We start from the raw sequence: 21106 nt of genomic DNA on the forward strand, positions 1-21106 counted from the left end.
AATCAGTGTAAATCTATTCATAATTGGCTGTGCCAAAATAATTTGACATAATTCTTCAGTGCAGAGTTCTGTAACATGACATCAAATAGATTTTTCTATACCGAAAAGGAATGCAGTCTGTCTCATTTATCTGCATGAAAGCAAATTTGATAAAGTGATATATGAGAATTAAGCATGAGGACAGAAATCACTAGCAGAATTACAGGGTAGGTAAAGAAATGGCTGGAGGGAAGTAGCAGCAATAATGACGCTGACTGGGTAACTACTGCAGAAGTTGGCTGTGTGCTGTTCTAGGTCTTGGAATTATTTTATTGAAATTTTTCTGTGAAAAGTCTTGACACAAAGGGGGCTGCCAAATGTTTCTGGCTTTTTGTGTTGCTTCTTAGTGACCCAGCATTATGCAACAGTGTCAGTACAGCAATAGTCCAAGATGTCTCCTAACAGGTTATCTGACTTCTACAGCAGAAAAACCGAGTCTTAAGATTTATTGGTCATCTTAGGGCCAAGCAGAAGAAAACGTTTGTGCATTGGTTAAGATACAGGTGCAATCTCTGGAATACCACATATGGGTCAAGTCCTCTTGAAAAAATACAATTCGTGTTAGTTCTCCTGAAGTCTCAATCCATTTAAGATAAATTCTAATCTCATTCTCTGGTGTTTTATTTCCCCAGTTAACACTGTGAGTTACCCAATTCATAATCAGGTTAAGACGACTGGAAATACTTGTCATTCTCTATGCCCTCACTGTTACTAGCACTTAGGAAAATCCTTGGGCAGAATATTTGGGCATAATAACTCACCTGGAGTATATAATGTTAGTAGACTTGGTTAATTTGATACTTTGAGATAGTACTTCAAAAGGGAAGGGACTTAGAGCTAAAGGTTTGATCTGTAGGATGAGAGATGAGTTTCCTGTTGTCTAGAAGAGGGCTAGGGTTTCTGTAAAGTCTACTGTAAACTAGTTTAGGAATTGAGGGTGACTTAATATCTGATTTCTCAATGAATGGAATATGCAAATCCCTTTGTTTTGGCAATCCCTTAATTAACTATATAGGGACATCATGTATTGCCACATCAAAGAAAACCAATTAATAAGTGGTAAGATTTTGCTATAATTACTTAATAGGTAAAAATGTAAGACAGCTCCACAAGTAATTTATTTAACCAATTGTAATGTATTACTGTATTTATTGCAGGAAAGAATATTGGGGGACGTGGTCACAAGATTAGTGACTATTTTGAGGTAAGAATTTTGTAAAATTTACTTTAGCTTTAAAATTTTCTTTTAAAATACCCTTTTAGCTTATTTTGGATGCTGCAACATTTTTGGTTGCAATGGGCAGACCTCTTGAGAGTTTACTTTTTTTTTCTTTATGTAAGCTTCTGAGATTAAACCTTGCAGTGGAGATGCAGTCATCTTTTGATGGAGCCTGAACTAAAATACAAAACCCATTACCTTTCACACTGTTCTTTGAACAGCTAAATGCTGCACTAATAAAAGTAATACAATCTGATTTACAAATTCTGTGTAGAGATGAGCTGTAGAATGTACTGATGTATAATGTATTTTGAGAAGATTGACTGACTGGAGGTCCATATCTGCTCTACAGTACCAAGGTGGAAACGGCTCAAGTCCAGTGCGAGGTGTGCCTCCTGCAATCCGCTCTCCTCAGAATTCACATTCCGCTCCTTCTTCTGTAAGTCTGGGAACTTCAAAACTGATAGTTTTATAGTCCAGAAATAGCAGAATTGAAAATAATCAATATTCAAAGGGAGAGTTTTCAAAGGAATGAGTCCTGGGGAAGAGTCCATTCTTCCAACAGGGAAAAAAAATCAAATTAATTATTAAAACTGAATTTTTCATTAACATTGGGTTATTTATTCTTAAACATCTTTTTAAATAAAAGGTAGTTATGTAAAATGTTGAATTAAGTGTTGTAATGACATCTATTCATAGGCCTCACACAAAAAGGAGTTTTTTTGTTACTTGTAAGGAAACTTGGACCCCTAGCTTGGGACTTTAAAAGCTCCGTTTTTGATAAATTGTAATTTTTTTTGATTTATTTTTTTCTAATCTACCTTTAAAATTCTCTTTGTTGGTCATGCTAATTCATTTTTTCCCTTTTCATAAGCACAATTTCAGTGCTCAGCATACCAACATGTTGTTCTAAATGGCCAAACAAATTTTGCCAGCTACAGAAAAAATTTGTTTTCTCTGATGGTAGACATCAGCTTTTATTCCATGTGCTTTCAACTTCAGGCATCCTCTTGATCTTGCCAACAATATGGAGTGCAATACAGATTTTGGAATTTGGCTTGTAAAAGGTCTCATTCACACAAACTAGGTTCATTAACAGGATTTGCGTTCTGATCTGCACTAGCTTCCCCTCTCTGGTTCTCCCAAGAGAGCTAAACACTCCAAAAATAGCTCACATTATTCTTGAGTTGTGAAAGCTCAGTATCAGAAAAATAAGTCTGTAAGACTGACATTACCTTATGTCAGTCTTGTATTAAATCTTTCAGTCTGTTTCCCAAAAGTGACAATCTTAGTTTTCTCAGAGAATGTATTGCATTCTTCCTGAGCTGCAAGTGGTATGTAACGCCATCCTCATAGCTCTCAATGCAGTGCTCCAAGTAAAAAAATACCTTATTTCTCTGTTCTTTGAATTGTTCCTGCGAAGAGTTGTACCAAGACTATGCTCATCATTAAGTATTACAACTGTATCTAAAATATTTTGCTTTCGTGCCTTTCAGGTTCGACAGAATAGTCCTTCTCCTACTTCATTAGCTTTTGGGGACCACCCTCTCACACAACCAAAGCAGTTATCTATTAAAATTACTCAGGTAACTTTTTGAGTAGATCACTTTAGACTGCAGGAAAAAAAGTAGTTATATTTATTTCTTTTGTCTTTTAATTGCTTCTAAATTCCTAAAGATTTTTAAAAACTTTGCTTTTTAATATTGCCAAAGCATTTTTCTCTTAATTTCAGCAGCTCACAATTTAAGTGTCTCTGGTGAGTTTTTATTCTGCACTTGCTCAGCTTCCAGCATTGCACTTCATGATTACATAGATGACCATGTAATTGGTAGGTTTTTGCTCAAGATTTTAGCTCTTGTGTGATTTTAGTAGAGTCTGCTTTTTCAGACAGTATTTGAATTGACAGCTGCCATTGTCATACTGCGTTTAAAATCCGACATTGAAGAAGAAAAATGAGATGGATGAGATGGCAATCAAAGTGATCAACACACAATTCTGATGTGACTTTTAAAAGCTGAAATCAATTGTTTCATTCTCTCTGCCATTTCTGACATGATCTGTTCTCTCTTTCACATTAGTCAGGAAAAGGTTGCTTCACCTGTTGACCGCTACAGAGAAATTAATTAGCTGACATTTACCTTCTTGCCTTTTTATACTTCTTTATGAACAGTAACTTCTCAGTTAGTGATGAAATCTTCTTAATACTGTTAATGTCCCAACTGTTCACAGTTGTCCTCATGAAGAAGGAAAGTGATTCCGAATAAGAACCTTTCATGACACTTGCAAACACCTGAAAATAAGATTTGCTAGTCTTGTTAAATGTTTTAAAGTAGTTTATTTCTCTGCCTAATAAGCATAAGAAGAATTGTACTGTAGTTGTAAAAGGAAAGGATAAATATTTCAAAATGCTTTTTTCTAGACTGATCTCACAATGCTGAAATTAGCTGCACTAGAAAGTAATAAAAATCAAGACTTGGAAAAGAAAGAAGGTCGTATAGATGACTTACTCAGGGTAAGTGTTGGACATGAGGTAAAGGTATTTTTTCAGAACAACAGACTGAATATGAGGACAAGTTTTAATATTTTAAAAAATTGCTTATATGAAAAGGTATAACAAGTTTTTGATTTTTGTAATTTTTTTCTTAAATCTACAGTTTATATGATTAAATGTATTTTTTTCAGCTTCTGTGCTACAACTTGTTAATGAAGGTGCAATGTTTGTAGGCAGTCGATCAATTCCTTAAATTCATTTTTTAATTCACTTAATGGTTGTTTTTTGGGGGTTTTTTGGTTCTAATTGTGAATAGCCATTATCTGTGGAACAACTGTTGGCATTTTCAGATTGGAGGTGATTGTGATAAGTAATTACAGGCAGTGAATAACTACTTTCAATAAGAAAACCATGCTATAATGTGCTCAAAGACCTGCTTTCAGAAAAAAATCGTAATGCTTATCCTCTTGAAAGAAGCATTGGAGAGGGGATATACAGAAATATGAAATATGAAACAAATCTGTATTCACAAGTTGTAGCCTGTTTAGTGTTGGTGTGTGTGCACATACATATGTACAATGCATAAAAATATTAACCCATGCAATCATGTACTATGAAATTGTATATGTAGATTGTTTTAGCACATGTTCAACGGTATGGGATATACAACCCTAAACTATTTTTAAAAAATTTGTTTTAATCAAAATAATATTGTTGTGGGATTTTAAGGCAATAAGTTAAATATAATTGGAACACAGGAAATTTGTTAAACTTCCTACTCACATCATTGAAACTTCTATAATTGTGAAATTTTTGATTTCTTTTAAATTGAAGATGGTAGGATTCACATGACTTCAGAAATAAGATCTGATGCTAAAATTTAAACTTCCAGTTTGAATGTAAATGGAGCCCTCGGTGGAGAGCTGAACATGAGATTGGTACAGAGCTTTTATATATTCTCATTATGCTAAATGCTCTGTAATACAGATTTCAGGACAATGTAAAGGAAATAAAAAAGAAACAAGGCATCCTTCTATAGAAAGGGAAAGGTCTGTGAAATGAAATTTTTATTTAGATAGATAGATGTGTTTATGCATGTATGTTTCTTACTTTAGTCATGTGAAAGTAGATATATTTCTTTCCTGTGACAGCTCATTTAAAAAACCAGTATTTCAATATATCTCTTCATATTTTGGATATATTTATTAGGCTAATTGTGATCTTAGAAGACAAATAGATGAACAACAAAAACTACTTGAAAAATACAAAGAAAGGTTAAACAAATGTATTTCAATGAGCAAGAAGCTACTAATTGAAAAGGTAAGTTTACTGCTTTTAAGATCTTTGTGATAAAAACTGGGAGATTGAAGTAAAATTCCATTATGATTCCTTCATTTTCACTTCAACTTTTTCACATTAGTCACTTGAGATTGAAAGTTCATATCCGTGGTCTATATCTGGCAGTATTTTTGTAAAGCTGAATAAGCTAAATAAAACGTTTAGCCTTTTTCAGATAGTGGAAAATGTACCTTTTCAAATTTAAGGATTTACCCATCATAAGTAACTCCAAATTGCAAAACATAAAAGTTAGGAATTTAGTATATGGCATATTTTCTGGACAAATTGTTAGGTCACAGTGGATAAAAGAATTTTTGAATACAGTCTGTTGTGAAGAGGAGATGGATAATATCTCTATGTGAGACACTGAAGTGGCTAAGGTAATTTTTGATGTAAAATGATAAAATGCCATGTTAGCTTAGAATTTATAGAAGAAAGGAAATGAAGATGATTGCCTTAATACTACTATTAATGAAAGGATTTTTTTTTTAAATTTCACGCCAATTATATTTAAACTAGTAGCAGTTTATTAGAAGAGAAGGATACCCTGTTTCTCTCCCTCTTCTTTAAAATAGTCTTTTTGAACAAACCTTAAGAAGTTAACAGCAAATTGTGTTATTAGAAATTAAGGTACAAAAAAGTTTAAGATAAACAGCCCCAGTGCCTTCCATAGTGCTAGCTTCTGGATCCTCCTGTCATACACAGTGGCACCAAGCAAGCCATTGGAGGATTCAGGAGAGTTTTCTCACTAGCATGTCATAAACAAATTATTGCAGATGTTTTTAAGTTACAACATGAGGGGAATGCAGGGAAAAGATGCATCAGATCTGTTTAGCATGATAGTGAGTGCATAGCTTCAGACTGAGAATGCCACAAGGGATGTGAAAGGTCCTTGTTCAGTCTGGAAGTCTGTTTGTAAAAAGATCCTTAATTCTGACAACTTCTCACTTTTTTTGTGTGTGTGTATGTGATTTCAGGCCATAGACATTTCTTACGAAGCAAGCATTTGTAACAATTAAAGAGTTACATTAGTGGTTCATAATGCTCTTTCTTCTCTGAGGGGGACCAGGCAGACTCAGTTGGTTGTCACATCCCAAGGATGCTTGTGGTAGCAGTGCTGGTTCTAAGAAGGGCATCTGCTTCTCTCACTGCCAGTGAATATCTGATTGCAGTTAAGCCTGCCCACAGTGCATTGCTGCACAGAGGTCTCTGCCCCAAGTCACTTTGGTACAAGTAGTAACAGTGATGCTCTGTCAAGGAAGTTTCCAGGCTAAGTATAGGAATTGTTTTCTTTATGGTATCTGAGTCAGCTCATTTGTTGTAGTAGACATGTACAGATAGAATCTTAATTATGATCTTTTTAAATGATGAAGAGCAGCAGACTTTATAGGAAAACTCAGCCAAACTCAGCTGGGTTTTTGGGTGCATAAGTTGTCCTCTAGTACCGGTTCTGGCAACTGCAGATGCTTGAGTTCTGTAGAAATTACAATAAATGGGGCAAATACTGCAACATATTTTTGTTTACTGTCCTCTTATCCCTACCTTAAAAGGCTGTTGGAGGAAAAAATACCCTGAGTGTTTTATTGACTTTTTGAACACTTCAATGTTACTAAATATGAATTTTTTTTGTTCTCTTAGAGCACACAGGAGAAGCTGGCAAGCAGAGAGAAGAGCATGCAAGACAGATTACGCCTGGGGCATTTTACAACAGTTCGTCATGGTGCTTCATTTACTGAACAGTGGACAGATGGCTTTGCATTTCAAAATCTTGTGAAGTTAGTCAATGCTATGTTCTTAAAATTCTCACTAATTCTTAGTTCCCTCTAGTGGACTTTTTTATTACTAGTGTTCTAGGATTGAAGCAACTTTTCATATGTTGTATTTTGCTTTGCCTTTTGAAGACTGAGAATAGAGTACAGAACTCCATTAATCAGCTGGGGGAATGTAAGGTTGTGTGTCTCTAAAAAACAGTTTGGTTTCACTTTGTTGTAACTATCTAGAAAAGCATGAATGTAGTAAATAAGCAGCACATAGTCATTCCGCTCAGCTGACAGAACTATAAAGGTAAATCAGTGATTTTTCAGGAAGCTAACCATGTATCACTGGTAGTCATTGGGACAGATGAGGTCTGTGAAGCTCTCACGGATCACGTAGATGCTAACTGCATGTCCTCGTGGCGGCAGCTTTTTCCAGCATCCTGCTCCTTAGTGCTGTGAAGGAGCAGTGACAAATCTGACAGCCTCAGGTAGGGTCTAATGCAAGTGCATGGGGGAGAACAACCACACGGAAAGGGGCTGCCATAGCAGGTGTTCCACCAGAGATAGGGCCAAGGAAGAGGGCTCTGCAAGACTCTGAGGTGGTGGTAAAATAATTATGCGGTGCTTCCAAAAGAGTTCTTTGGTAATGGGTCTGATTCATTGGAGGTACAAATAGATATACAGATAGAAGAATACATATATTTTATAAAGTAATTCACCAAGATTTTACTTTTTGAAGGGCAATATTTTGCATTGTGGGATTGTCTGGGGCACTTTTTCTAAACAGTCTTAAAAATTGTCTGTAGATGTGTTTTCCATAAAAGCTGTAATCGTTTGCCATACAACCAAACTGATGATTTATTTGGGAATGACCAGATCATATTCAGTATTTGGCCTATAAAAATCAGGTACTGTCTATTGATGCTGTCAGGAGTGTTTTTTATGGTATAAAATAAGGTATCCACCAGCTCAGATTTTCTTTTTCTTTTTCTAGTGCAGAAGTCACACACAACACTTCCAAAAACAAAACAAAAAAACCCACAAAACCCCAAAACAACGACAAAAACCAAACAAATCCCCCCAAAACCACCATATATTTAAAAAGTAAATTGTGCCATTACTTTACCAAATTTTTCCACTTCATGAAGAACACTGGTATTCATTCTCCTAGGAGACATTTTCACATGTACAGTAAGTTTTAAAAAATTTCTAAATGCCTTTTCAATTAAAAAGATAGTTCTTGAAAAAATGCAAATTGATGAAACTTTAATAAAGCTTTTTTTGGGGTTTACAGGCAGCAAGAGTGGGTGAATCAACAAAGGGAAGACATTGAAAGGCAAAGAAAGCTCCTGGCCAAGCGAAAGCCTCCAACTACAAATAATTCTCAGGCACCATCTGCCAATTCTGAACCCAAGCAGAGGAAAAATAAAGCTGTGAATGGGGCAGAAAACGATCCCTTTGTTAGACCCAATTTACCACAGCTGTAAGTTTAACATTTCAATCAGTCTTTTACATAAATTCTCAGATATTGTCTGTGTGTGTTCTATTCAAATAACAGCATAAAAAGACACTCGGTATATTCAGCAGCTATATTCTCACTGAGGACTTGCTGATGTTAGGGAAATTGGCACCACTGTCTATGAAGCTGTTGTAGAATTGTACTGTCTATGAAGTTGTTCAATTTATTTTTGGTAAAGTCACCAGAGAAGGGCCCATTCTGGGGATAGGTAATGTTCCTTATGTTATCCTGATTCTAGAAGCGTCCTTATCCTGGCTTCTTAGTCTTATAATGTCACTGATACTGATTGGACTTCTCTTCATCCACATTGGTTTAAGAGCTTCTCTTTTAGTTGGAGATCTTTTTTTCTGTATAACAGTGTTTAGTTGACAAAAAAACTTTTTCAGCCTTTAGTATTTGAAGACATGTCTTAAAACAAATGGAAATAATATATTTTCCCCCCTTTCTGAATGCTACATCGTGAGACCAACTGTCAGAAATTACTGATCCCATTTCACATATTGACAGTGTTGTAATTTTTGGTCATTGAAACATAAGAATTGAAAGTTATTAAAGAGCTCTCTTTTTTTCTAGAGCTATTTTTTCCCTGCTCACAGAAAGGGTATCATTCAAGGCACACAAAGATGTGTTCTTGACATTTAATTTGAATATTTTATGAAATTGATGCTTCAAGATATTAGTTACTGCCATTTATGCTAAGAAGCTGATAGTGTATCAGTTCCTAGTTTATTTTTAAGTAAAAAGTAAATAATTAGGCTTAAAAAGAGTAGCAAATTAATCTGTGTTACGTTGTAGAAGTAAGTTACCTGTACTGAGCATAGTCACTTGCCATCTCTCTGGTGTGGAGGCATTAATTTATACCTTCTGGGATGGAGAGTGTATAAATTGCTCTGCTAAATCAATACATTTGGACCATCCCTTTGGAGACAGCTGCATGTGTTTTGCATAATGCATCATTCTTAAAATTCACATTGTGAAGTTGTTTTACTTTGCCAAAAAACCACGAAAATACAGTAGTAAGGCTGGCAGTGTAAGCAAATCTTGGTTCATGTTGCTCATATTTTGGTAAAGAGCTGAAGAGTCATTGCTCGCTGTGTCTCTAGTAATACTTAGTGCCTGTGTTTCTTCTTAGACCATAATTAGTACTTAAGAATATCAGTAAATACTGCTTTTGTCTTAAAAATAATACTGCTGTGTGTTTGAAAGTAATCGCTCCTGTTATTAAAAGTAACATTTAAGTAATGGAAAATACCTAAAAATATACAGAATTTTTAATTTGCTAACTTTTGACTGGTTATACTCCCATAATCTTATGACTGCTTTGAGAGATGATAAAATATAAATTGGGGGGAAAAATATAGACAATGTGTTCTAATTTTTAAGTAGGACAAGATGAATTCCTGCTAATAAACTCTAAAATACTTTCTGGTGTTACATGGTGTTAAATAATTTCCAATTTACTGAAGACTGCAAATTTTCATTTCATCTGGCTTAACCAGTTGCATGTTAAATGACACATGAAAATGCTTGCTTGTTATGGAATCACCAGAAGAATCAGATTTGTCCTTTTGTATCTAGTGCTAGCAAAAATGTAAGCAGTTACCAAAGCAAAACTGTTTCACATTGAAGTATTGTAGTTTGGTCATTATATAATCTAGATATGAGATTACTTGCCTCTATAGTAGGTTTATAAATTTTGTTTCAGATCTTTGAGGAGGACTGTAATGCATCCTGAAATCACAGAATCATTTAGCTGCATTATACTCTTAGGCCTTTGCTTGAAAGGGGATTTTTGTATTTAGAATTTGTTAAAACTTTGTATTGTAGTATTATGTGTTGACTCCTTTCTGCTTCTCAGTACAGAATTAATTGTTTTGTGTATCTTGGTAAAATATTAATTATGTATTTCCATTTTAGAGTAAATTTGTCATGTACTCTATGTGATTCTCTCCTATTACATTGCTTATGACTGTTTCTTCATTACTTTGACAGTAATGATCTTAATTAGTATAGTCAAATGAAAAAGTTTCTGTTTATATGAGGCATGAGAAAATGCAGAGCTGCTTGAGATTAATGAACCAAACCAGTAGTGAATTAGTACAACATACGTGCAAGAGATCAAGCAGGTTTATTTTAAACATACAAACAGCTTGCTAGGGATTGTTACCAAAAAGTATCTTTACCACTGCATTGTTTGCTTGAAAAATATCTCCAACTTGTGGTATTGACAGATGATTTATAGCTTTGTAACAATCAGGAGTATTGAAGCTTTTTCTGCAAACAGGTGTCAACTCTTTTGAAACAGACTGAAGGTGTTGCCTGAGGCATTGTTTTAGTTTGTTTTAGTTTAGCTGAATGTACTGTGGTCTGTGATAGAAACGTAAAAGTAGAATTTTTGCTCTGAAGTTACTGGTATAAAAATGGCCATTCTTCCAGTGTTTTGTGAGTGAATGGTGGCTTAATGCTTCAAGTAACATAGAACTCATGAGTCTAAACGCTGTCCTGGTTTTCCATCATTCTTCTTCTTTTTGTGACCCAAGCCAAAACTAAAAAGTAGCTTCAACATTGAGACTTCTGTTTTCTACTGAGCCAAGTAATTTTATTAGTCTTATGTGAAAGGAATACATTTAAATGTATTTAAGGGGAAAATATTTATTTGAAGTAGAGATTGACTTCTTAGCCCTGGAAAAGAAGCTGTTTGAAAACTCTCTTCCAAATTCTTTGGAGATGTGTGAGAGGATTTTGTAATGTTATAGTGCAGGTCCCCACTTTTTGAAAGCAGTTCTTATTTCACGAGACAATTAATTCTAGGAGCAATGTTTTATTTGGTTTAGATAGTGGAATCCTTCCTCTGCAGATTCAGCCATTTCAGTTGTATTCACTTCCTTGTCACCTCTTTAAATGCTTCCCAGTTCTTCCATGGTAGCCTGTATGTGTCCTTGTCCTTGCATGCAGTTTGGACTAGGAGAGCAGAGAGAGCTGGCAGGGTTTGTTACTGTGGCTGAACAAATGCATCATTTAGCAGGAGCATTCTGTTCTGTATGGAACAAATAAAAATATTTTCAGGAACTTTTTCAGGCTGAAGTGCCAACAATGTGTCTGGGCAAGTAAAGACAGCTCCATCCCTGAGGCAGTCTATTTCTAAGGCAAACATGGAAACAATGGGTGAAAAGACGTCATGAAAAGTTTTGACTTTGTTGAAGTTTCTTCATCCTTGTAGAAATTTGGGGAACTGGAGTGAGAATAAACTTGGACCAAAAGTGAAGAGCTTCAGCAATTGTAGCCAGAAAACTTGTATTGGATGTGTATATGGCTGTTTGGGAGCATGGCTGCATTCTGCTGTGGATGATTTTCCAGCAGGACAGAGGTGGGAAGAGAGATGCTTGTAAACATACCAGGCTTGATCATGATGAAGATCAAGGAACACATAACTAGTTTGGGTTTTTTGTCTTGTCTGTACCCACTAGTAAAAGAATTTTGATTGTAGAAGATCTTGTCAGCACATGCAAGGAAGAAGTTAAAAGAAGACTGGTTATGTCTACATGTGTATATTGTGTCAAAACCTTAGAAATTTGGTGGTGAAAACATAAGCCTCTGAAAAGCCTATTCTTTCTAATTAAAAAAAAAAAAAATTGTGATCATCAAGCCTTTCAGACCAGGGAAACTATCTACTTTCTTTCATCAACAAGTAAGAGTGGCACATCGTGACACCTATATGTCACAGTAGAATTATGCTACATGTACAGAATATGTCCAGTGCATTTTGGGGATTTTCGGGAAGTTATTGCATGTGTTTCAGAGTTTATTTGGCTGCAGACAGTTAAAATACAGCATTTATTGTACAGTAATTTTGTGCAGAAAATATCATGGTCAGGACCAGACTATTGCCACATTAATTCATGCAACCTGTTCCCAGCTGCCCTTCTTCCCCAGTGCTCCTCACATTAGCCCCAGACCTGACTATCCAGCTGAAAATGGCACCAGCCTTTTTTCTGATTGACATCCCTACCCTATTCTCCTCAGCCTTTCTCCCTCCACGCCTGATGAGACCTGTGTGTTTCAAGTGATGGAGGAGCAACCCCTTCTGCAGGAAAACTGGTGTCCTGTAGGTGCTTTGGATGGTGCTCTGAGCAACCAACTCTAGTAGGTGGCATTCCTCCCTGCCCATGACAGGAGGATTGGAACTAGATGATCCTTAAGGTCCCTTCCAACCCAGACATTGTGTGATTCTGTAATTCTGTTTTCACAAGGTGTCTCCATTATACCACTGCCCTGCAAAAGGTAGGGTGAGTGGATGCAGGTAGAAGGCTGATGAGGAGCAGTCTCCAGGCTGGTAGGATGTTTTCAGACTGTGCAGTGGGCTGGTGGCCTACAGGCAGAAAACACACTATTACTGGCTGACTGTTGTTTGTTGTGTGCTATTTTAATACCAAGTACACCATATTTTTAAATTAAAATATTAAACTCCTAAAGAAAAGTGTTTCTGAGTATGAGAGCATAAATTTTTTATTTTTCAGAAGTAAATGAGTGAAATCCAAAGTGACTGTATTGTGTAGAGCTGTGTGTTTTATCTGCCTTTCTCTGAAATGTGGTGGTCAGTAATGACAGTTTTAGATTGCTGTGAAACATGCTGTGTTTCTAATAGAGTTAGATTTGTAAGGAAATAGAAAAATAGAAAACAATCATTTATTGGGTTATGGCATAGAGACATGGAAAGAGTGACTTTGAATGTTAATGTTTTCAATATGACGTCCAAGTTGTGCTCAGTGCTCAAGAGGGCTGTTTCAGGACTTGTTGAAAGGCAATACTTGCTAGGGCTGTCTAGGCACTTTGTAACTCTGGGTGGACACCTCAGGTTTTATAAAAAGGACCAGATTTTCCATATTATGTCAGTTTTTAAGGGGATCTGTGATTTTAGGGCTCTCAGTGTTCACTGAAAGTTCTGGTAGGTCATGTCATAAACTTTGTATTTTGAGTGTACTTTACTAGTGGTTCAGCACTGCAAAGCCACTAAAATACTGACTCTTCTTCCTGAGAAAGACAAACTTTACTATCTGTATTTCTGGAAATGCACAAGCTGTATTTTATACTGTAGACAAGAATCTGGAAATGATAATTTTTTGTTTGTTTACAATGCCTTATAACCATTGGCACTGGTCTTTTTTATTTGAGAATCCACATTAGCGTATTTTGCTGTTTTAATAGAAGTATTGAAAAAGTGTTGGGGTTATTCTTGTAAGTCTTCTAGCATGGTCTGGATTTCTTTGATAGTGCTAGTAGATGTATTACAGCAGGAATTGGAGCATTTATTTCTCATATTTCTTTCTGTTGCTTGGACTGTACAAAGTTCAAGTGCATTGCCAGCTTTCCTAGCTGTGGAGACAGCCCATTTCACATTTGCCTTAATGCCTCTTCTTTTAAGATGTAGCATACATTGTCTAAACCCAGAGGAGATTCTGCTAGGAACAGAATGTACAGTAATTTCACGAATACAAGCCGCACCAATTTGACCAAAAGTTTGGTGGAAACCCGGAAGTGCGGCTAATATTCGAGGGCGGCTAATACATGGACAATATTCTAAAAGCTGCCAACACGGAAGTGAGAGCCTGCGGCAGCCCCAAGCCAAGCTGGAGCCCGGCCGGCCCCGGCAGAGGTGGGAAAGCCTGGCAGAGGCGGGGCCAGCAGTGCGGGGGGCGGGCGGCTGAGCCTGAGCCAGCAGGGCGGGGCAGGGGAGCGGCAGAGCCCGGGCCAGCAGGGCGGGGGAGCCCGGGAGAACTGGGGCTAGCAGTGCAGGGGAGCATGGCAGAAGCAGGAAACCGGGCGGGTGGGGCTGCCTGGCAGCGGGGGAAGCCCAGCAGAATCGGGGCCAGCAGCGTGGGGGTGCCCGGCGGTGCGGGGGCCTACAGTGCCGGCCAGGGCGAGCAAACGCAGCAGCAGGGCGGCCGGCCCGCCGGCAGGGCGAGTAAACGCAGCAGCAGGGAGGCCGGCATGCCTCGCAGCGGCGGCTGGCCCGCCGGCAGGGCGAGTAACCGCAGCAGCAGGGCGGCCGACGTGCCTCGCAGCGGCGGCTGGCCCGCCGGCAGGACGAGCAAACGCGGCAGCGAGGCGGTGCTGACGGGAGAGGGGGGCCAGTGAGCCCGGCGGCGGCTGCAGCACCACCCGGCCGGCCCCGTCGGCAACCATGAGCGGGCCGAGCCTTCCTGGCCCCGCCCCGAGCCAGTAAATCCCGCTCTGCCGCGATCCTGTTACTAATTGGCCAATTTGTGAAAGCTGCGCACGGATTCTCGCTACGAACGAAAGTGCGGCTAATATTCGGGGTGCGGCTTATCTATTGACAAAGACAGCAACATTGTCGAGGCACCGGGGGTGCGGCTTATAGTCTGTGCGGCTTGTATTCGTGAAACTACTGTAAATGTTAGGTCCCAAAATCTGGTAGTAAGAGACCTTCTGTCTTTCTTGGAGCGGCAAATTTCCTCCCTCCATTGCCTTCGAAGTGTTTGGGGATGCCAATTGACTGTAATACAAGACTGCTCTGAATTCCAATAAGAAAAAAAGATGCAGGGTAACTTTGTATGACATGTCTTAAAAGAAACGATTGCTTGCCTCTCAGATTCTGACAGGATGTGATGATGGGTGCTTTTGTCACCTGATCTGAGTGTTTTCTATATGTTACAGACCCAGAAGGCTGATGAAATAACTACAGTCTTGTGAGGCTCTTTCCAATTTCTTGAAAATTTGGATGGTGTGGCCAAATAAAAAACCCTCAGTAATTTCACTTTGATTGAATCAGTTTTCTATCTTGGTCAAATCAGAAAATGGGCAGAAAAACTCACTATTTCTAATAAGAGGAATGGAAAGGGCTCTATGAAAGCTTCAGAACCACTGGATTTTTTCTGAAAAAGATGCACTCCTTTATCAACAACTTTTGAGACACAATGAAATTACACGTGTTGGAATTCTGAAAACTGTGGTGAACTTGAAATCTAAAAGGGAAGAAGAAGTCATATAATCTGTTAGATTTCTGCAAATTTTGTGGAAGTTGGTTGGCATTTGCTGTAAGAAAAATCTGAATTAGTGTCCCTCATCTCTGAGAAAACAACTGGTGGTTCTCAAGACATTCTAGTCTTCAGACTTGCAATAAAAAGTGTGTGTAGCCTTCTGACTACCTTGGGTAATGATCTTCCCAGCTGATAGCTGAGCCCACAGAAGTATGGACTTGGTGAGAATGTATTATACTATGAGTTTTAGCTTTATATTGTGCAAAAAGTATTAGGTTTAGGCAAAACAATAAAAACTGTAATTTTAATTTCTTTTGTAGGGATTTGTGTGAACCCTTTGAACTAGGCCCTACCTCTTTCTCCTTCCCCATCCCCTGTTTCTCTTCCTTGTATGTGCATGGTTTCCTACCTGGAACTTAAGTCTCTTGGGTTTATTTTTTGGGTGGTTTGTCTTTTTTGTTCATCAGATGAATACTGCATGCAGTCAGTTCACATGTTTCTTCGTTACTAATCTGTGCAAACAGTCCAGATTGTCTGTATGATAACTGAATTTATGTCTGAGCAAGTCTATAGACAGTGAGGGACCACTGAATTATTTGTAGCCAGAAATTGCTCAGAAGAGGAAGATGCAAAGAGAACAAGCAAGAGAGTCATATGTGAATTCAAAGCTGAATTTGTGGTTTCATGCAAAATGTAGTGCTAATGAACTTGAAATGTATGGTTTTGCACTGCCATCTGTAAATCACAGTTCAGAAATCCGGTGTTACCATTCTTGTCTAATTTCTGAACGTGTTATAGTTGAGAACCAAGCAGTGGAGCAGTATCAGCTAAAATCTGGGATGGTGATATGATTGAAGATGCACTTAGGTAATTAATTGTCTGGATGAATCAAAATGGTTCAGTGGGAGAGGCAGTTAATATTGTAGAATACCAAATATAGGCATTCTGTAAGTGTGTTTTCACCCTCAAATGACAAATCCAGGATCTTCAGATGGTTCAGAAATGCACTTCTAGTGGCAATAAATAACAAGATACTGGATATACTGTAGTTCTTAAGTAAAAATGCTACTGTTTTGTTTACCACCATATAAAAGCTATAATTACATGATTGTTTCATTTTTCAGTTTGACTCTAGCAGAGTACCATGAGCAGGAAGAAATTTTCAAGCTTCGATTAGGACATCTCAAAAAGGTATGTTTTTTTAATTGTGATGAAACCCATAAAAATTTGTACTATCAAAATGAAGACATAGGTTGTTGAGAGCTGTCTGATTAAAAAAAAAAATACTAAAATTGGGCATGAAAGTAGTACAGCAATAATGACCTTCCTTTTTTTTCTGTTTGTGCAACTTGTCGTAAACACTGGGATAAACACCGAGGAACAATAATGAGTCCATCCAGTGTAACACTGTACTGGTTCCTTAAATCTAAGAGTTCTGAGAGTGATGATGCCACCAATCCTGCTCTTTGCTTCCACTTTGTGAGCTCTTGTTCCAGAATTTAGTGAACCAGCCAAGTTTGATGTGTGGGCTTTTTTTATTCTTTGGCCTTTAAAGAGATCCAATTCTCAAGCATTGTACTTCTGAATTAATACATTTTCATCGTCTGCAGTGTTCAGTTGTTATCAGTTAGCATATTATCTATCACAAGAGAATATAATTTTCCTACTTTTATGGAAAAATCTGTTCTCTGAAATTATTTTTGCAGTCAGATATTTTACTCTAGTCTTTGACTTCTGAAAAAATCTTTTTCTTGAACCCCATGATTCTAATAAATCTGTGTAGTGAGATAATTATTACATGAAGAAACTATGACTCAGTCAAGCAAAGATCTTGAGGAATAACCTATAAAATGGAATGGCAGTTGATGCAGACAGAAATACCTGAACAGGAGTGAAAGAAAAGGACTTATGTGTGCTGATTAGTAGTTCCTGAGTTATTGAGTGAAAACAGGTCATAGTGTTTTCCCCTCAAAATATTGCAGGAGTCTGTTTCAGGCCCATTTTCTTCAAATGTACAAGCCACCTGTTAAAAATCCTACTATAATAAACTGAACTGGCCCCTTGAGAAAGCTGCAGCTGTTTCTAAAGAATATGATAGGAAAAGTATTTGAATCTGTACTAGGAAATCTGCATATAATTTGCTGGCACTAGTGAAGTAGACTGCCCGCATTGTTCTTCATTGTTAATGGTTTAGAAGCTCCAGCTTCACATAAAATTCTGTTAGGAAATTCTTTAGGTTTTTTTTCTATGCTTTAACTTTATGGAAGTATAGTGGGAATTTCAAATGATGCATGAAGTAAACTGCTACATGATTATTTAATACCAGAATTTTGGTTTCACCCTGAGCATCAGTACTGGAGTACTTTGCAAAAGATGGAAATTCCTTGGTTAAATGCCGAGGGGAAACATACCCGGCATTCAGAAATTAGGGTTTTTTAACAAATCATACTTGAGTATATCTGAACAAAATAATAAAACTATATTCTTACATTTTAATTCTGACGTGTGATACAGATTTTGTCATTAACTAAGAATACCAATTTTGTTACCTTCATTTTACATGGCCATACTACTTCACTGTGCTTCTATGCTATTTGCATTTTTTTTTTCTTCATTCCTTTGGCATATTCTGTTTTGCTGACTGCTCCTCTTCCTTTTTACTCTTGAGATGCTTTCCTGGTGCTCTTATTTTTGGTGCCCTGTACATGCTGCCACCACCAGTTTTCTTTTCCTACTGCTACCCAGGAAATTCTTTTCCAGCTAGTTGCTTTGGTCCTGGAGAGAGTCTCTTGTTTTCTCACTTCCCTTTATATAGCAGTGACCTGAGGCAGCTAAGCTGGTTCATTCTTGCTTAAAGGTATTCACAGCCTGAGTGTCCTAAATAACAGCTGGAAACAATGCAACCAGCCAGTTCTCTTTAGACTAACATTGGCCTATGAACTACATTTTGAGAACCACTGAATTGCATAATATATGAACAAAAAAGTCTGAAAGAGGCATAACTGATGGATTTTTTTGTTGTTGTTAGCCTTTGGGAAGAACATAGACAATTGTGTGTATGAGTGTGGCCTTTTGTGAGGGGAGAAGGACTAAAATTCTTATAAAGGACTACTGGTTTATGAGGAACTGCCTATCATTTCAGGGTATTTGACAGAGAACTGCAGGGATGTGTCTAAATATAGAAAAAAAAGGATTTTAACATCATATAAACAGGAAAAACTCTTGACATTGTATCTTAGGAAAAATAAATGGTCCATCCAGATCTGCTTTCAGATTAGTGCTACTTTGTCCAGCATTCAAATTATTAGGAATTTGATTTTCATTTCTTCCATGGAGGTTCATCTCATGTCTTGTTTTGGAATGAGAAGTTTTTTCCATCGTTTATGGGGATTGTTTCAGGATATTCAGTGAAATCATCTACCCCAGAGTCCTCAATTCATTGGGTGTGTGTTTTAAATCATACAAACACAGTTGTTATCATTATGGCATTTTCTCTCTACCTTGCTGACTTGTGCCTCCAATCCCTTGTGCCATGGCTTGTTGCCCTGTTGCTTTTACCAGCACCACCAGTTTCTACAGTCAGAGAATAAATTGGATTTGAGAACTGATCTAACTTCTTTCCCAAAAGATAGGTTTGGGGGTTTTTGTGATACTAGGTGGGGTTTTTTTTCCTTTTCTTTCTTCTGTTTGTTTTTTTTTTCTCTTAAAGAAAAGATTAGTATTCCGGTTTGATATACCATGTGGCTGTGCAAAAGGCTCTGCCAAAATAACAAGAGGTGATGACGGGTGCTGCTACTAAAAAAATACGTATCAGATGCCAGAGTGGTTTTTTTTCATTTTCAGCTAAAATAATTCCGTAATTATGAGCTTTCTGTTATGGACTAATTTTGTCTCCCCTTTCTTCAAATTTTAAAGTTCTAGAGGCACTAACTCTGAAATCAATATAACCCTGTATACAGTATCTTTCAATGAGTATGTTTCACAGTTTGAGTATAGATACATAGGTTTCTACAAATTAGGCATCATGGAATCTTTATGATTTCAGAGGACCTGAATAAATAATTATTTCATTGTTTCCTAATGCATGGAATAAAGATGAGATAAAATTAAGTGCTGAAATTAGTTAAGAAATGTGCTCCTACCTGACATGCTTCTTTTGAAGTTGCGCTTAAAATCTTATGCAATACACATTCTTCATTTGTAATTTTAATAAGATACAAATGGAAAAATCTTTTCAAATTAGATGGAGTTTGGTGTCTTGTATCAACACCTTAAGAATGTTTCTGCTGTAATGATGTGCTCTTTTATTCTTTTACTTGATTTGCACTCCAGCCTTAAAATATTTTACATATCTTTTCTTAATCTGTCAGTTTGTATAGAATCTCTAATAGCCCATATCTCAGGTTTTTCTTCCTTTGTACATCAATTTCAGACCGCTTCCCAGATAATTTAACTCCTTGACTGAGGTACAAAACCCAGCTGCCTCTCATTTCAAATAGCATCCCTATAGTGCAGAACAAAATCATGAACATCCCATTACCTGTGAGTTCATGAACAGAAAAATTTCTTGAAACAGGCTTTTGCCTTATCTTTCTGAATTTCTCTGGCTTTGAGAGAAAAGCAGTGCTTTCTTCTAGTTCAGCAGGGTTTTGTAATGTAATGTTCCTCCATCACCACTAGTATTGATGCAGGGGTAAAAATACCCTCTTCAAATGGGAAATAAATGAGCTTTTATATTTCCTTCTTTTCATTTGCAGGAGGAAGCTGAAATACAAGCAGAACTTGAACGTTTGGAAAGAGTTAGGAATCTTCACATAAGAGAACTGAAAAGAATAAATAATGAAGATAATTCACAGTAAGAGTCTTTACTGTCTTAATTTTGCATGTCTATTTTTAAAGTAATTCTCTAGTATCACATTTTGCCTATAGAAAAGAGACTTATTCATAATTTCTTTTTGGTTCTCTATGTTTATATATGTATTTTAAACACCAATTTATTTAAACCTAACTAAAATTTCTTACAATCTGATAATTAATATTAATAAATGGTTTTGTTGAGTATACAAGAAGTAACGTACCTACACAGTTTATAGTGAAGAGCTGAAACTTGGTAGACTATATTACCAAGCTAAAAAAACACTTATGAGATAACTTAATGCAGTTTACTTAGTTGAAGAAAATGGCAGGGAGATTTGATGCACCAGCAGCAATTTTGTGCTGCACTTAAAATTAGTTCTGTGTTTATGGCATTGTGATTTCATTCCCACTAGGTATAGGTACCTAGCAGGAAAAAGCCATGTTGTTACTTTGTATTTCACCTTGAGTGGCAGTGTATCACAATGTTAAATTGCTGCGACTGTGTAGTTTTGAAAGTAATAATTATGTAATTTAAAGAATTAAGTCTGTTTTCCATGATGACAAATAGAGACACTACAATTCCACCAACATTTTCAGTTGGCACTGTTGCTTGAAAGGAGCTGGTTCTGCCTCTCTCTGGCTACTTAGCCCTGTTTTCTTTCACATGCTTGCAGTGGTGTTTCTTTACTGAACCGATGCTGGAAATTGATCCAAATTAAAACTGGCTCCTGTGGTTTATTTTTCTGAATTCACATTCAATCCAGGATCAATTTCCTGGCCTAGTTCTTTGCCCAATTGCAAAAATTTTTATACTGCCATGAGGAGAGAGGGCAGGGCAAGGGTGGAATGAACCAGGGGGAAGGATGTTATGGGACTGGACTTCTCACT

At 37.1% G+C, this 21106-nt stretch overlaps 1 protein-coding gene across 4 annotated transcripts in view; it reads left to right on the plus strand.

Moving 5' to 3' along the window:
- TLK1 (tousled like kinase 1) overlaps positions 1 to 21106 on the plus strand; it is a 69341-nt gene that overhangs the window by 34940 nt on the left and 13295 nt on the right. For all 4 annotated transcript variants that reach the window (XM_033064628.2, XM_033064629.1, XM_033064627.2 and 1 more), the window contains exons 5-13: positions 1197 to 1243; positions 1611 to 1697; positions 2755 to 2844; positions 3678 to 3770; positions 4959 to 5069; positions 6726 to 6862; positions 8139 to 8327; positions 16486 to 16552; positions 20119 to 20216. In XM_033064628.2, the coding sequence (XP_032920519.1) occupies positions 1197 to 1243; positions 1611 to 1697; positions 2755 to 2844; positions 3678 to 3770; positions 4959 to 5069; positions 6726 to 6862; positions 8139 to 8327; positions 16486 to 16552; positions 20119 to 20216 (919 nt within the window). The remainder of the gene's footprint in view (positions 1 to 1196; positions 1244 to 1610; positions 1698 to 2754; positions 2845 to 3677; positions 3771 to 4958; positions 5070 to 6725; positions 6863 to 8138; positions 8328 to 16485; positions 16553 to 20118; positions 20217 to 21106) is intronic.

Source organism: Catharus ustulatus, chromosome 7 (assembly GCF_009819885.2).
Source record: "Catharus ustulatus isolate bCatUst1 chromosome 7, bCatUst1.pri.v2, whole genome shotgun sequence".
Classification (NCBI taxonomy): Eukaryota; Metazoa; Chordata; class Aves; order Passeriformes; family Turdidae; genus Catharus; species Catharus ustulatus.